A 17,673-nucleotide genomic window follows, 5' to 3' on the forward strand; every position below is an offset into this window, starting at 1 on the left:
CATTAACCCCTTTATTACCCCGGATCACTGGAGATGTTACCATTAACCCTCTTATTACCCTGCATCACTCCTAGCAGTTTTTATTAAAAAGGGAAAGAACAAAATATAGAAATACAGAGAGAAGAGAAGGAATAAGAGATGAAAGGGGAAAAAAAACTGATAGTAAGAAGAGATTGATAGAGAGAGGCGAGTGGGGATCAAGGAGGTCACAGAGCGGTGCACCAGATGGACAGGTGCACCAGATGGACAGGTGCACCAGGGATGATGTCACAAGCCCCGCCTACCAGCACTTACACCCCATAGAAGTGGTTTTCAGTGCTTGGCTTATTTTCGTCTGGCTGTGATGGGGTTAATCCTCCTGCTTTTTACATCTGGGGCTCATTTACACCCCTGGCTGGGGTTTATTTTGCACAGCGAGTTCACCATGTGGAATATTTGATGGCGGTTTCTATCGGCACTTTATTACATGCAGCTAATTCCCAGAATAGAGGAATCTACACAGGATAAGATTACACCAGGCTATAAAATCAGCGCTAATAGTCACCGCTTATAGATACCGCCGGGGCTGCGTCTAATGACTAGCAGACAATGGTGATCATCATTGCTGCCTGTAGGGGGCACATGCTGCAAATACAGGGGCAGGTGACAAAAAACCTGCGCACATGGCCTTGTAAACTGGGAACAGACAATGTGTGACTGGGTGTCAGGGGCGAATCATATAAACCATCTATAGGGGGGGGCAATAACTAATGTATCTCACAGCTGAGGGTTTGTAACACTTGTATCCAATCCAGGCAATCACTGTGATATAAACAGGCTGGAGCCCAGGCTGATACATTGTAACAAACATTCAGCAAAGGAGGCTTAGCTGTGATCAGTTGTGTGTGCCGGAGTCCGGGCTCTGGATAGAAACAAGAACCTTCTATTTACTGAGAGAGAGAAAGACTCAGAACTTCTCCCATGTATACAGATGGGGGTAGCGCTGTACACTGCTGAGGGTTTGTTTCCCTGGACTCCATAATGATTTCTCTATTATATGTGTGATTGAAGGATTAAGATGATATATCACTGTAGTAAATAGGGGGCAGTATCAAACATCACTGCAATAAATAGGGGTCAATATCACACATCACTGCAGTAAATAGGGGGCAGTATCACATATCACTGCATTAAATAGGGGGCAGTATCAAACATCACTGCAGTAAATAGGGGACAGTGTCACACATCACTGGAGTAAATAGGGGGCAGTGTCACACATCACTGGACTAAATAGGGGGCAGTGTCACACATCACTGGAGTAAATAGGGGGCAGTATCATACATAACTGGAGTAAATAGGGGGCAGTATCATACATAACTGGAGTAAATAGGGGGCAGTGTCACACATCACTGGACTAAATAGGGGGCAGTGTCACACATAACTGGAGTAAATAGGGGGCAGTGTCACACATCACTGGACTAAATAGGGGGCAGTGTCACACATAACTGGAGTAAATAGGGGGCAGTATCATACATAACTGGAGTAAATAGGGGGCAGTGTCACACATCACTGCAGTAAATAGGGGGCAGTGTCACACATCACTGCAATAAATAGGGGTCAGTATCAAACATCACTGCAGTAAATAGGGGGCAGTATCACACATCACTGCAGTAAATAGGGATCAGTATCACACATCACTGCAGTAAATAGGGGGCAGTGTCACACATCACTGGAGTAAATAGGGGCAGTGTCACACATCACTGCAGTAAATAGGGGGCAGTATCACACATCACTGCAGTAAATAGGGGGCAGTGTCACACATCACTGCAGTAAATAGGGGTCAGTATCAAACATCACTGGAGTAAATAGGGGCAGTGTCACACATCACTGCAGTAAATAGGGGGCAGTATCACACATCACTGCAGTAAATAGGGGGGCAGTGTCACACATCACTGCAGTAAATAGGGGTCAGTATCAAACATCACTGCAGTAAATAGGGGGCAGTATCACACATCACTGCAGTAAATAGGGATCAGTATCACACATCACTGCAGTAAATAGGGGGCAGTGTCATACATCACTGCAGTAAATAGGGGGCAGTGTCACACATCACTGCAGTAAATAGGGGCAGTATCACACATCACTGCAGTAAATAGGGGGCAGTGTCACACATCACTGCAGTAAATAGGGGCAGTATCACACATCACTGCAGTAAATAGGGGGCAGTGTCACACATCACTGCAGTAAATAGGGGGCAGTATCAAACATCACTGCAGTAAACAGGGGGCAGTATCACACATCACTGCAGTAAATAGGGATCAGTATCACACATCACTGTAGTAAATAGGGGGCAGTGTCACACATCACTGCAGTAAATAGGGGACAGTATCAAACATCACTGCAGTAAATAGGGGACAGTATCAAACATCACTGCAGTATATCAACATATTCCAGTGTCGGCTCTGAGGCGCATGGTCAGCTTTGCTCTTTCAATGGTTCATTGTTTTGGGTGACAGGTCCAGGCCGCTCTGTGACAGGTGGTTCTCTTCTGAACAAGTCACCTTTTCTGCCCAGACACCACAGGGTGCCAGCGTGGAGCAATACGCTGCCAGCTGCTGCCATCTGTCAGGTCTACTCTCATCTCTGTGATTCTCCAGTACTGATGCCCGCTCCCCTGCACTGTTACTCCAGGGTCTCCTATAGGATGATGTAGAAGTAGTAGTGGTCCTGCTGACCCCACATTGTGTGGCTCCAGGGTGTCCTATAGGGTGCCAGGGCCTCAGGGCTGGATTAAAGGGGTCTCCCATGAACATCGCAAATACAAATTTGTAGACAATTATTGCAAATATAAGTAATGAGAGACTTTGCAGAGTTTTATAGATTTCGTCCGACGCTCTTAGCGCTGACGCTTTTTGTCTTGGACACGGCCATGAATGCAGGAACTTTCTGTATTCCTGGACCATAGAAAACAATGGGAGGCCGAGATGGAGCAGGACGGGCTGTAACACTGACAATAAGTGTTTGCCGATCACCCCATTCCTGCAGCGACGTCTACACAATACCGCTTCATCCTCCAATATCTGAATGGGCCCTAAAGACATCATGGCCGGGTGTCTGAGAAGTCCCGGCATTCATGGTCGTGTCCATTGGCAACCGATCAAGAGAAAATCTTTAAAATTCCACAAAATGTTTAAATTATTTATATTTACAAAATCTTTAACTTCCAATTGTCTACAGATTTAGGTCTGGCGATGGTCGTGGGAAAACCTTGTAAATGATTTTCCCATGGAAGATATTTATGGCATATCCACAGGATGCGAGATACAGGCCTCACCTCTGGGACACCTATCTCTAAAGGGAGCCCCCCCCAGATATAACCGTATGAGGTGCCCCCCATATATAACTGTATGAGGTGCCCCCATGTATCACTGTATGAGGTGCCCCCCAGATATAACTGTATGAGGTGCCCCCCTAATATAACTGTATGAGGTGACCCCCAGATATAACCGTATGAGGTACCCCCCAGATATAACCGTATGAGGTGCCCCCCAGATATAACTGTATGAAGTGCCCCCCAGATATAACTGTATGAGGTGCCCCCATGTATCACTGTATGAGGTGCCCCCCAGATATAACCGTATGAGGTGCCCCCCATATATAACTGTATGAGGTGCCCCCATGTATCACTGTATGAGGTGCCCCCCAGATATAACTGTATGAGGTGCCTCCCTAATATAACTGTATGAGGTGACCCCCAGATATAACCGTATGAGGTACCCCCCAGATATAACCGTATGAGGTGCCCCCCAGATATAACTGTATGAAGTGCCCCCCAGATATAACTGTATGAGGTGCCCCCCAGATATAACTGTATGAGGTTCCCCCATGTATCACTGTATGAGGTGCCCCCCAGATATAACTGTATGAGGTGCCCCCCTAATATAACTGTATGAGGTGACCCCCAGATATAACCGTATGAGGTACCCCCCAGATATAACCGTATGAGGTGCCCCCCAGATATAACCGTATGAGGTGCCCCCCAGATATAACTGTATGAAGTGCCCCCCAGATATAACTGTATGAGGTGCCCCCCAGATATAACTGTATGAGGTGCCCCCCAGATATAACTGTATGAAGTGCCCCCCAGATATAACTGTATGAGGTGCCCCCAGATATAACTGTATGAAGTGCCCCCCAGATATAACTGTATGAGGTGCCCCCCAGATATAACTGTATGAAGTGCCCCCCAGATAACTGTATGAGGTGCCCCCAGATATAACTGTATGAGGTGCCCCCCTAATATAACTGTATGAGGTGACCCCCAGATATAACCGTATGAGGTGCCCCCCAGATATAACCGTATGAGGTGCCCCCCAGATATAACTGTATGAAGTGCCCCCCAGATATAACTGTATGAGGTGCCCCCCAGATATAACTGTATGAAGTGCCCCCCAGATATAACTGTATGAAGTGCCCCCCAGATATAACTGTATGAGGTGCCCCCCAGATATAACTGTATGAGGTGCCCCCCAGATATAACTGTATGAAGTGCCCCCCAGATATAACTGTATGAGGTGCCCCCCAGATATAACTGTATGAAGTGCCCCCCAGATATAACTGTATGAAGTGCCTCCCAGATATAACTGTATGAGGTGCCCCCAGATATAACTGTATGAGGTGCCCCCCAGATATAACCGTATGAAGTGCCCCCCAGATATAACTGTATGAGGTGCCCCCCAGATATAACTGTATGAAGTGCCCCCCAGATATAACTGTATGAGGTGCCCCCCAGATATAACTGTATGAAGTGCCCCCCAGATATAACTGTATGAGGTGACCCCCAGATATAATTGTATGAAGTGCCCCCCAGATATAACTGTATGAGGTGCCCCCAGATATAACTGTATGAGGTGCCCCCCAGATATAACTGTATGAGGTGACCCCCAGATATAACTGTATGAAGTGCCCCCCAGATATAACTGTATGAGGTGCCCCCAGATATAACTGTATGAAGTGCCCCCAGATATAACCGTATGAAGTGCCCCCCAGATATAACTGTATGAGGTGCCCCCCAGATATAACTGTATGAGGTGCCCCCCAGATATAACTGTATGAGGTGCCCCCAGATATAACTGTATGAAGTGCCCCCAGATATAACTGTATGAGGTGCTCCCCAGATATAACTGTATGAAGTGCCCCCCAGATATAACTGTATGAGGTGCCCCCCAGATATAACTGTATGAGGTGCCCCCAGATATAACTGTATGAAGTGCCCCCAGATATAACTGTATGAGGTGCCCCCCAGATATAACTGTATGAGGTGCCCCCAGATATAACTGTATGAAGTGCCCCCCAGATATAACTGTATGAGGTGCCCCCCAGATATAACTGTATGAGGTGCCCCCCAGATATAACCGTATGAGGTGCCCCCAGATATAAATGTATGAGGTGCTCCCCAGATATAACTGTATGAAGTGCCCCCCAGATATAACTGTATGAAGTGCCCCCCAGATATAACTGTATGAGGTGCCCCCCAGATATAACTGTATGAAGTGCCCCCCAGATATAACTGTATGAGGTGCCCCCCAGATATAACTGTATGAAGTGCCCCCCTAATATAACTGTATGAGGTGGAGAAGACCTGGCCTTACTTTTGGCCTCGGCCCTGTCATAATACAGGGGTGTGTGTATTGGGCCATAGAAATATTGGGTCAATGTGGCCATGTGCATGGAGCCCAAGGCTGAGGACACAAACGCTACTGAGGGTCTGTGCTGTTATTGTGCACCGCAGCGGTGTGTCCAGGACCAGCCCCAGGATCTCAGCGACCTCCCTGGGCCTCAACCTGGCTGATTCTCTAATGACTATGATGAGAAGTCCTGCACAGGGGCGTAAGTACCGGGATAGAGAGATAGCAGCTGCCACAGGGCCCGCTATGGGACATTATACTGTATGGAGGGGCCGCTATGGGACATTATACTGTATGGAGGGGCCGCTATGGGACATTATACTGTATGGAGGGGCCACTATGGGACATTATACTGTGTGCAGGGCCCGCTATGGGACATTATACTGTATGGAGGAGCCGCTATGGGACATTATACTGTGTGCAGGGGCCACTATGGGACATAATACTGTATGGAGGGGCCACTATGGGACATAATACTGTATGGAGGGGCCACTATGGGACATTATACTGTATGGAGGGGCCACTATGGGACATTATACTGTGTGCAGGGGCCACTATGGGACATTATACTGTATGGAGGGGCCACTATGGGACATAATACTGTGTGCAGGGGCCGCTATGGGACATAATACTGTGTGAAGGGGCCACTATGGGACATTATACTGTGTGCAGGGGCCACTATGAGACATTATACTGTATGGAGGAGCCGCTATGGGACATTATACTGTGTGAAGGGGCCACTAATGGACATTATATTGTGTGGAGGGGCCACTATGGGATATAATACTGTGTGGAGGGGCCGCTATGGGGACATAATACTGTGTGGAGGGGCCACTATGGGATATAATACTGTGTGCAGGGGCCACTATGGGGACATTATACTGTATGAAGGGGCCGCTATGGGACATTATACTGTGTGGGAGGGCTGCAATGGGACATAATACTGTATGGAGGGTCATACTGTGGGGGGGTGGGGGGCCTATGGGACATTATATTGGTTGAAGAGGCCACTATGGGACATTATATTATGTGTACATGGGGCATTATACTGCGTGGAGGTCAGGAAAGGGGGCACTATGCCGTGTGTGTCTGGGGGGCCCAATCTTTGATAGTTATGCCCCTGTTCCTGTGGCCATGTCTTTTGTAGTCACAGATGACAGATACAGACATTATCAACCCTGACACATCCTTCATTCTGACAACTTTTCACTCTGTCGTTACGATCAGACCAACACCAGTGTGAACACAGCCATAGAAAAGACTGGTTCAGATTCGGCATTTGCACTTTTGCACTATGTGGTCACTCATGATAGACTGCCATATATCTCAGTGCTGCCCCCCGACAATATATGGAGCATCTCCCTCTCTCTTGATACCCTAAGTACATGTTTATTTTTGTTTAATGGTTAGTCCAGCCCTGTCAGGGCAACTATAGGACAGTATAGAATAGTTGTCTCTATTACAGTCTCTATCTATCTCCTATCTATCTATCTATCTATCTATCTATCTATCTATCTATCTATCTCCTATCTATCTATCTATCTATCTATCTATCTCCTATCTATCTATCTATCTATCTATCTATCTATCTATCTATCTCCTATCTATCTATCTATCTATCTATCTATCTATCTATCTCCTATCTATCTATCTATTTATCGATCTATCTCCTATCTATCTATCTCCTATCTATCTATCTATCTATCTATCTATCTATCTATCTCCTATCTATCTATCTATCTATCTATCTATCTATCTATCTATCTCCTATCTATCTATCTATCTATCTATCTATCTATCTCCTATCTATCTATCTATTTATCGATCTATCTCCTATCTATCTATCTATCTATCTATCTCCTATCTATCTATCTATCTATCTATCTATCTATCTATCTCCTATCGATCTATCTCCTATCTATCTATCTATCTATCTATCTATCTATCTATCTATCTATCTCATATCTATCTATCTATCTATCTATCTATCTATCTATCTATCTCCTATCGATCTATCTCCTATCTATCTATCTATCTATCTATCTATCTATCTCCTATCTATCTATCTATCTATCTATCTATCTATCTATCTATCTATCTCCTATCTATCTATCTATCTATCTATCTATCTATCTATCTATCTATCTATCTGTCTATCTCCTATCTATCTATCTATCTATCTATCTATCTCCTATCTATCTATCTATCTATCTATCTATCTATCTCATATCTAGTCTTTCCCCCTGACGAAGCCACTGTGTGTGGTGAAACGCGCGTCGGGGAGCGTACTAATGCATGAGATACATACAGGTAATATCTAACTATTCACATGCTTTTCTCTGTGTCTGCAAAACTGAGTGATATGTTGGTTGTCAGTAATAATTGTTAGCCATCTAAAGGTCTCTCCATGTATTGATATATATACAGCATGCTAACTGTTTTTCACTTTAACCCATGGAGTGCTCCTCTTCTATTTAAAACATTACATTGACTCATTGCGAAGCATATTGTTTTCACAGAAGCCTATCAGTATGTGTTTCATTGCATTATTGTGGTTGCACCATTGACCTTTGAAACTATGTCAAATATTTATTAATATATTTTTTCAATAAATTTATACTTTTTTAAAAAAAAAATTGTAATTTTTGTGGTAGTTAGCCTGATTGGCTAATGTGGTTGTTCTGATAATACTACCCGGATTTGCCCTTAATTTTTGTGTAAAGTACTATCTCATATCTATCTATCTATCTATCTATCTATCTATCTATCTATCTATCTCTCTATCTATCTCCTATCTATCTATCTATCTATCTATCTATCTATCTATCTATCTATCTATCTCATGTCTATTTACATATGTACATATCTATATAGACCCTTATACATATCTTTGCACATACTGATATATTGCCACACAGGGCAGTCAAACAACAGCAGTGCCTCATACTGACCAGCAGGGGGCGAGGAGCTCACAGGGAATCTCAGCAGGATACTGACCACAGAGGAGCGGCCTCATTATTAACCCTCTCATGACTGTAACCTCACCATGTCAGAAACAGCAGCGTCCCAGCTGCAGGAATGGCAGTCAGCGCCACAACCAGGGCAGGCACATACGTGTTACCGGAGGGGCCTACTGTATCATTTACACTGTATCATTATTTATTATTATTATTATTATTATGGTACTTTAGACTGACATGACAGGAATCATCATATTATATTACACATTATGCGAAAGGTTATTAGTCCGTGATATCTTCTCCCACATAACACATGATGACATATATATCACCTATACAGTACTACAGGACACCTTATACCTTATATCTCACATAATACATGATTATATATACTGTATATCACCACACTATACATTATTACAGGTCAGTTTGGTTTATTTCGCCTTACATTAGTGATATTTTACATCAGCCTTTATGGCAGTTTATTATATGTGATGTTATGTCATTTCAGTTTCACGTCATGCCATAGTTAATTATATATTACATGATATTTTATTAATCACCGGGATATTGTATATCACAGCAGCGAGCATTCAGAAATTGTATTGTCAGGCTTGTAGCTGTCTCTGCTGTGGTAGTAGGGGGCTCATCTAATGCATCAGGGGGCAGTGTGACTGTATATATATATATATATATATATATATATATATATGTATAGGTACTAGGATTGTCACTGTATGTGGGGGTATTGTGACTGTCACTATATATAGAGGCTTGGTGGTTGTTATTGTGTATTAGAGCACTGTGGCTGTCGCTGTATATGGGGTGACTGTGGCTGTCGCTGTATATTTGGGCAATTTGGTTGTCAATCTCATTCATGCGTAGTCTACTATTGGTAGATTACTCCAGTGTTTGCAGTGCACTTCACCAATCTGGAAGATGATAATAATTTTAGCAGAAAGTGGGTGTGACATGTATATTTGTGGGTGTGACATGTCTATTTGTGGGTGTGGCGTGTCTATTTGTGGGCGTGGTATGTCTATTTGTGGGTGTGTCATGTCTATTTGTGGGTGTGACATGTCTATTTGTGGGTGTGACATGTCTATTTGTGGGTGTGACATGTCTATTTGTGGGTGTGACATGTCTATTTGTGGGTGTGGCGTGTCTATTTGTGGGCGTGGTATGTCTATTTGTGGGTGTGACATGTCTATTTGTGGGTGTGGCATGTCTATTTGTGGGTGTTTCATGTCTATTTGTGGGCATGGTATGTCTATTTGTGGGCGTGTCATGTCTATTTGTGGGCGTGACATGTCTATTTGTGGACGTGACATGTCTATTTGTGGGTGTGACATGTCTATTTGTGGGTGTGGCATGTCTATTTGTTGGTGTGACATGTCTATTTGTGGGTGTGGCGTGTCTATTTGTGGGTGTGGTATGTCTATTTGTGGGTGTGGCGTGTCTATTTGTGGGTGTGGCATGTCTATTTGTGGGTGTGGTATGTCTATTTGTGGGCGTGGTATGTCTATTTGTGGGTGTGTCGTGTCTATTTGTGGGTGTGGTATGTCTATTTGTGGGCGTGGTATGTCTATTTGTGGGTGTGTCGTGTCTATTTGTGGGTGTGGCATGTCTATTTGTGGGTGTTGCAGACTTCTGACTTGCCTTCTGTTGTATAGTGAGTTAGTAGTGAGCTTCTCCCTGTAGTGAGCAGATCCTGTGACCTTGTGTGGAAGCAGAGGCGGCTGTAATAGGAATCACATGTACAGTACGTTGAATAATTCAGCGCTCACCGCAATCGTATCCGTACGCTTCCAGACAAATTATCACCGTCTGACAGTCAAAACATCCTATAAAGTCTCCCAGAACAGACGGGTTCACAGCAAATGTCAGCAGAGCATCCAAACACGTGTCCCAGGAGGACATTCAGTATAATGGGGGAGGACAGCGCCTCTATGACTGTCCCTGTGCCCCATCCCAGGCGTCATGGCAGGAAAGTTATCTTATAATAATGTAATTTGTGCAGACACAGCGTATTACTGCAATAGGGAAAGGCTGGTCAGTATGGGGTTAAATATTCCAGCTGTAATGGACAGTGCATTGTGGACCCAAAAAGACACCAAACAGTACGGCTTAGGAACAATCCTATGGATGTTATGTATAGGCCCCCCCTCCCCCCAGAGGGATGTTGTGTATATGTCCTCCCCCCAAATATTGACTCCCGTATGCACATCTGCACCTTGCAGCAGGGAGACCACCAGGTCATTTCCTCCTGGAGTGGTCCTGATCAGGAAGGTCGGGGACAATGGTGCGGTGCACCAAAGAATCAGACAGAGTGTGAATACAGACTTAAATATGAGCAGACAGCCGACATGTAGTGAAGAAGTGAACAGGAGGTTAGGACTAGTAACAGAGGGACAGAATCAGGAAAAGTCCAAGATGTCGACAAGAGTCTAAGGCAGGACATCAGGGTAGGCAGCAGTGATATGTAAGAAATCCCCAGGAGTGCACAGCAGGAGGTCTGGACAGGGAGTAAAGGTACATAATATATCCGAAATCCATAGCAGAAGGTCCAGAAGCCAGGACAGGGGGGTAGAAACAAGGGAGACAAATAATCCAGGGCAAGGAACATAAGGTTCAAAATATAGGTGATTTGGGGTATAACAGTCCGTGGAGTCTCATCTTCCTCTTGTTTGGTGACAGCTGGACACATATTGGGCAGCGATCTCCACAGTGGACTCCTCTTCTCCCAGTAGGATGTAGAGTTTCCTCTTCTCATCATCCAATCAGATTAATGCAAGTTGGAAGAGCTTTATTGGTGCCAGAGGGATTGGTTGGTATGGCGGGCAGGGTGTTGGGATATGTGATAGTGGGTAATTGGGGGGGGGGGGGGGCAGAAATGTCCGGGGGTGAATGGGTGATTAGGGGGTATAACAGTCCATGGGTCTCATCTTCTTCTTGTTTGGTGACAGCTGGACACGTATTGGGCAGCGATCTCCACAGTGGTCTCCTCTTCTCCCAGCAGGATGTAGAGTTTCCTCTTCTATAAAGAAGAGCCTGACTATCTGATGCATTCGCTGTGGCTGTTTCTTGGAATTTCATTTCGAGCTGTCCCAATAGAGAGGAACCCATGTAATATAAGTATTGAATAATACAGCTGTGCGCTCACGATGGCTTGAAATGCAATAATGGCGGCCTCTTCTCGGTATAATCTGGGGTCATCTGGTTCAGAGGTACTGTACCAGTCACTGTGTAAGATCAGTCAGCAGACAAGAAGACAGTGATCCAATCATGTTAGCTAAACTTCTTGATGTTTTCTTTTGAGATGACCCAATAAAGAGGAACCCATCAGATTGTAAGAGGAACCAAAGTTCGCTCAAAATGCGTTAGTGGTGGCCACTTCTTGGTGTTTCCTCCTGAGATGACCTAATAAAGGCCTGGCCACAATGCAAGGTCAAAATCTACTCAACATTGCCATCACATTTTCTTGAAACATGGTAGGGGTGTTTTTTTTTTGTTTTTTTTTAATCTCCTTCCGAGATGAACCAATAAAGATGAATCACTCAGAGGGTAAATTCAGTAGCCAATAAGACATGTGTATGACCATTCCTGGCTTAAAGGGGTATTCCCACCTCACATACTCAGCAGTCTTCACTCTTGTAAAATCTTCTTTCTTCCTGGTTTCTTGCATCATTTGGTGGGCGGGGTTTCACAGGCAACCTGCCGTTTAGCTCCGCCCACCCACATTGGACTATGAAGTACAGGCAGCAGCAACTCCATTCTGTGTTACATACAGAGATTGCCTGTCTCTGCCATAATGAACACAACTGAATTAGCCTGATAACTGGGGGAACAGAAGAAATGAAAGCAGCTCCTCTATCTGAGAGCAGGAAGGTCACATGGTGCAGACACAGGAATAGCTAGATACACAGGCTCACTCCCTGCACTTAGCCCCTCCTCCCTCCCCCCTGAGAGCAGCAGATACATCATTTGACTCAGGAGCAGCTAAGTCAGGGCTGTGGCCACAAAAAATTGAATAAAGTAAGATAGTGGACAGACAAAGCAGTTTTGCTGAAGCATTGTATTTAGGAAAAGTCTTACATCCACATTAACAAGCAGTATAGATAGGATCCTTGTGATGGGACAACCCCTTTAATGTGCGTTAGTGGTGACCTCTTCTTGCTGTTTTCTCCTGAGATGGTCCAATAAGAAGCAGCTACTAACATTGTAAGGACAAAATGTAGCTAATAAGACCATCACATTATTTTGATACGCGTTAGAAGAGGCCTCTTTTTCCTCTTTTGAGATGATTCAATAGTAACTACTAGTCAGTGGCGTAACTAGGAATGGCAGGGCCCCGTGGTGAACTTTTGACATGGGGTACATGGGCGTGCAGGGTGTATGTGAATAAGAGGATGACATGGGGTGCAGGGTGTGTATAAGCAGGAGGGGTAATGGGGGTGCAAACTGTGTGCGAGCAAGAGGGTGATGTGGAGGGGGAAACCCCCCCTTCCACCACACTCTTGCTCACCCACAGCCTGCACCCCCATTCCCCCTTCTTTCTCACCCACAGCCTGTACCCCCAGGTCACCCTCTTTGCTCACACACAGCCTGCATGCCTATGTACCCCTCTTGCTCACACACAGCCTGCACCACCCATTCCCTCCTCTTGCTCACATAGGGCAGAATGGGGGGTGCAGACTGTGAGTAGGAGGGGTACATAGGTGTGCAAGCTGCATGTGAGAAAGGAAGGAATGGGGGTGCAGACTGTGAGTAAGAGGGGTACATAGGTGTGCAGGCTGTATGTGAGAAAGGAAGGAATGGGGGTGCAGACTTTCTCACACACAGCCTGCACACCCATGTACCCCTCTTCCTCACAGCCTATAACCCATTCCCCCCATTGTACACTGACCTGACAATCCAGGTAGCTCCGCTCACAAAAGACACTGAATCTATATTAGTAAATTAAAGGACCTTTGATGACGTCATGTCTCAGGTCCTTCAATCTACTAGTATAGATGCCGCCACAGGGCCTGGGGACAGCGGGCAGGAGATAGAAGTTTCTCCTGCCCGCTGTCACTATGCAAGTGCCGGTAGGCAGCAGGGGCCCGGACAGCAGGCGGCCCCTGCTTGGGTGCAGTAGTAAAGGCAGTAATTGCTAGCTTTACTACTATTAAAAGATGGACTGTGGAGGAGGCGCCGCAGTAAATAGGGCCCGTTATGTGCTGGAGCCTATTTAAAAAAAAAATCTGCAGCGGTAGCGGCTGTCACCGGGCCCCCCTAGTGTCCCGGGCCCTGTGGCAGCTGTCTCTGCTGCTACCCTGGTAGTTACGCCCCTGCTATTAGTATTTGACTCATCCAAGACTGCAACAGTGATGGTTACAGAAAAAAGGATTGAAACAACACTTTAACAAACTCCATATTACCTAATACTTCTCACAGCTGAGGGTTTGCTACTATAATATCCAACGTAGACAATCCTGTAGAACACTGTGTCCCACGAGTGTGGCGTATACTTTAGGTGGTTTACATTAACAAATGTTTTTTCTGACTGACTGAGAAGGATAAGTGACTGAAATGAAAAGCCGTGGGAATGATTGGGTGACATATACCGGGTCATACATACAGTGTATACATCAGGAGTCATCCAGCACATACGCTGCAGCTTGTGGTGTGAACGTGTCGTCCTGGAGAGGCCGCTGAGTGTCCCAATGGAGTTACCGCCTGAATATTCATCAGCGCTCATCAGTCTAATAGTCAGTACAATTAAGCGCCTGATGCTGGACGCTGCTTACTGACTGTTTCCAGATGAGGAGTACTGCCCATCAGTCAGGATGCTCACTGTAGAGGTTAGGAGGCTGCCCCTATAATATGACCGTCCATAATAAGGGGGCAATTCACCAGACAGGGTCCAGTCCGCCACAGCCTCCATTATGGGATGTGATCCAAAATTATTGGGGTCTGAACATAAAAAGAAGGGTCCCAAGGGGCATTTCTTAAAGGGAAGCTCCACTTATAATACTACATTACAGGATACATCTCCGTAACATGTACTGGTCCTGAACTGTACAATATACTCCAGTCACCTCCAGAGCAGTAGTCATAATATTACTCCATGCTTAATAGAAACACACCCAGAGCTGTAGTCCCAATTGTAATTCGGTCACTCCCAGAGCTGTATACACACTCCTACTGTTACAGCCTGTCTTATGCTCCAGTCACCTCCAGAGCTACACTCACATTATATTTTATATCAGAGTCACATCCAGAGCTGCACATGTAATTCTACAGCTACATGTAAATCTCCATTCACTATGGCACTTTATTATTCAATCACAGCCAGAGCTGCATACATAATTCTTTTGTTACATCATTTCATATTCTCCAGTCACATCCAGAGCTGCATACTTGATTCTGCCATTAAACAATGCCTGTACAGGCTGTTACAATTATTTTGGCCCTGTAACATGCATAAGTTAAAACTCCAGCCAGAAGAACAGTAAATGCAGCTCTGGATGTGACTGGAGCCATGTGAATTAGAGGGGTATAGTAAGGTGTAAATGTTGTGCTCCTTCCATCTTCTTATCTTTGTCTGTTTCTTCTTGGCAGATTCTGAACACAGCGCCAGCTCAGACACCGAGGTCCTGGCAGAGAGGACATCCTGCTCCTATGAGACCTGCCCTGACCTGGCGCCTTCTCGAGTCCCTGACCCCCAACCATTAACTGTGTCTTCTATGGATGAGATCCAAGTGGAGCTGCAATGTGCCGACCTCTGGAAGAGGTTCCATGACATCGGGACGGAGATGATCATCACCAAGGCTGGCAGGTGAGACACGACAGGTGCAGATGAATGTATGGCGCCAGTCCTCGAGACTAGATCTGGATATCTAGTAATGTGGAAACCGTCCTGTACTAGTAATCTAGTGGCAGGATAATACCTGATGATCCAGAGATGTAATGCTCACTGCATGGTGATCCATTTGGACAATTCCTTCCCCTGAAGATCAAGGCCAAGTCATTAGTGAACTAATGGCTGTTCCTGATCACCCAGAGATGTCTATCTGATCCCCAAAGATCTAGTGAGATGACGCCATTCCTCAATGATCTAGTGGTATACTATATCTAGTACCTGGTGATCCACTGGGGTTATACCTTGCCCTATTTCCAGAAGTGTGTTATCTAATTCCTGGTGATCCAGTGGGATAATGACTCCCCAGATGATCCACTCTTGTCATGTCTGATCTCAGGTGATCTAGTGTAAAACTGCTGTTCCTGGTGATTCAGGGTGTTGAGAAATAGTGGATCTGTGTTCATTCCTAGTGACCTAGTATGATAATACCTATCTCTGATGATTCATTTGGGCAGTTTTGATCCCGTTGTATAATACCTGGTCACTGATGATCCCTGACTCCCTAAGGAGTCAGTAGTATCGTGGTCCTCCATTGTCAATTGGGGGGGGGGGGGGTTGTGTCCATTCTTCCTGGCCTAAAATAATATCTGTTCCTAATGCCCCAGTGGTGAAGCGATCCCTGATGATTCAGTAGTGAAATGATCCCTGGATCCCTGATGATTCAGTAGTGAAATGATCCCTGATGATTCAGTGGTGAAGTGATCCCTGGATCCCTGATGATTGAGTGGTGAAGTGATCCCTGGATCCCTGGTGACTCAGTGGTGAAGTCATCCCTGGATCCCTGATGATTCAGTGGTGAAGTGATCCCTGGACCCCCGATGATTCAGTAGTGAAATGATCCCTGGATCCCTGATGATTCAGTGGTGAAGTGATCCCTGGATCCCTGATGATTCAGTGGTGAAGTGATCCCTGGACCCCCGATGATTCAGTAGTGAAATGATACCTGGATCCCTGATGATTCAGTAGTGAAATGATCCCTGGATCCCTGATGATTCAGTGGTGAAGTGATCCCTGGATCCCTGATGACTCAGTAGTGAAATGATCCCTGGATCCCTAATGATTCAGTGGTGAAGTGATCCCTGGATCCCTGATGACTCAGTAGTGAAATGATCCCTGGATCCCTGATGACTCAGTGATATGATGGCCTTTTCAAGGTGAACCATTATTGCAGATTACAATGTTGGTGATCTGCTGGAGAAATACAGTAGCCTTTATGATCTAGTGATGTATTGTCTGTTACTATCCAGTAGTGCAGTGTCACTTGTGATCCAGTGGTGTGTCCATGTAATGTGGGATCTATTCTCGAGGAATAACAGTAGTGGTCATCTCTGATGTTCTAGTATTGCATAGTATATGTCCTGCTGATTTAATGATTCAGCACCTTTAATGATCAAGTCATGTAGTGTTTATGCTACGATATCCAGTAGTGGAATGGTGAACTATACATGATTAATGATCCACTGGTGTAGTGCTTGTGACATGTGATTTACTGATATTACTATCTATTATTGGTGATCCTATGGTGTAGTGTCTAGTATTGGTGATCTTGTGGTGTTTATTATAGCTGATCATGTGGTGTGTTATCCATTATTAAGGATCTAGTAGTGTATTGCTTGATGACCCTGTGGTATAGTGTCCATGACTGAGGATTATATATTGTTGTGTTCACTTGATTTTATGGTGTATTATCCGTGATCCAGTGGTGAAGTGTTTATAGTTGGTGATCTAGTGATTTCACTTCTATGACTGGTGATCCAGTAGTCTACTGCTTGTAGCCAATGGCAACCTCCCCTAACCTGCAATAGTGGTATAGTCCAGAAACATGGGGGCATTATCTCTAAACCTAGAAGGAGTATATGGCAGACGTTGCAGATATTAACTCAGCCATGGGGTTAATAGCTCAGGAATGGGAGAGGCTAGAGCAGAAGAGTCAGGCACTTCCAAGATTCTTAAAGGAAAATTCCAAAGAAAGCAAGAGGAGGGTAGAGGAAGATGTCAGACGTCTTGTCATATATTTACTTTATTGAGAATGAAGTCTCCACGTGTTTATAGCTGGAATCTGGGAGGAATTTTCCTTTAATTTGGATTTACTATAAATAGAGATGAAGATGACTATATATACTCTGAACTGTTCACAAGAACG

General features: G+C 45.0%; 1 protein-coding gene across 1 annotated transcript in view; it reads left to right on the top strand.

The window, feature by feature from the left end:
• Positions 1–17,673, top strand: part of TBX15 (T-box transcription factor 15) — a 67,796-nt gene that overhangs the window by 30,582 nt on the left and 19,541 nt on the right. The window contains exon 2 of the mRNA XM_075263350.1: positions 15,230–15,446. Within this exon, the coding sequence (XP_075119451.1) occupies positions 15,230–15,446 (217 nt within the window). The remainder of the gene's footprint in view (positions 1–15,229; positions 15,447–17,673) is intronic.

The sequence above is a fragment of the Leptodactylus fuscus genome, chromosome 2, assembly GCF_031893055.1.
Source record: "Leptodactylus fuscus isolate aLepFus1 chromosome 2, aLepFus1.hap2, whole genome shotgun sequence".
Lineage (NCBI taxonomy): Eukaryota > Metazoa > Chordata > Amphibia > Anura > Leptodactylidae > Leptodactylus > Leptodactylus fuscus.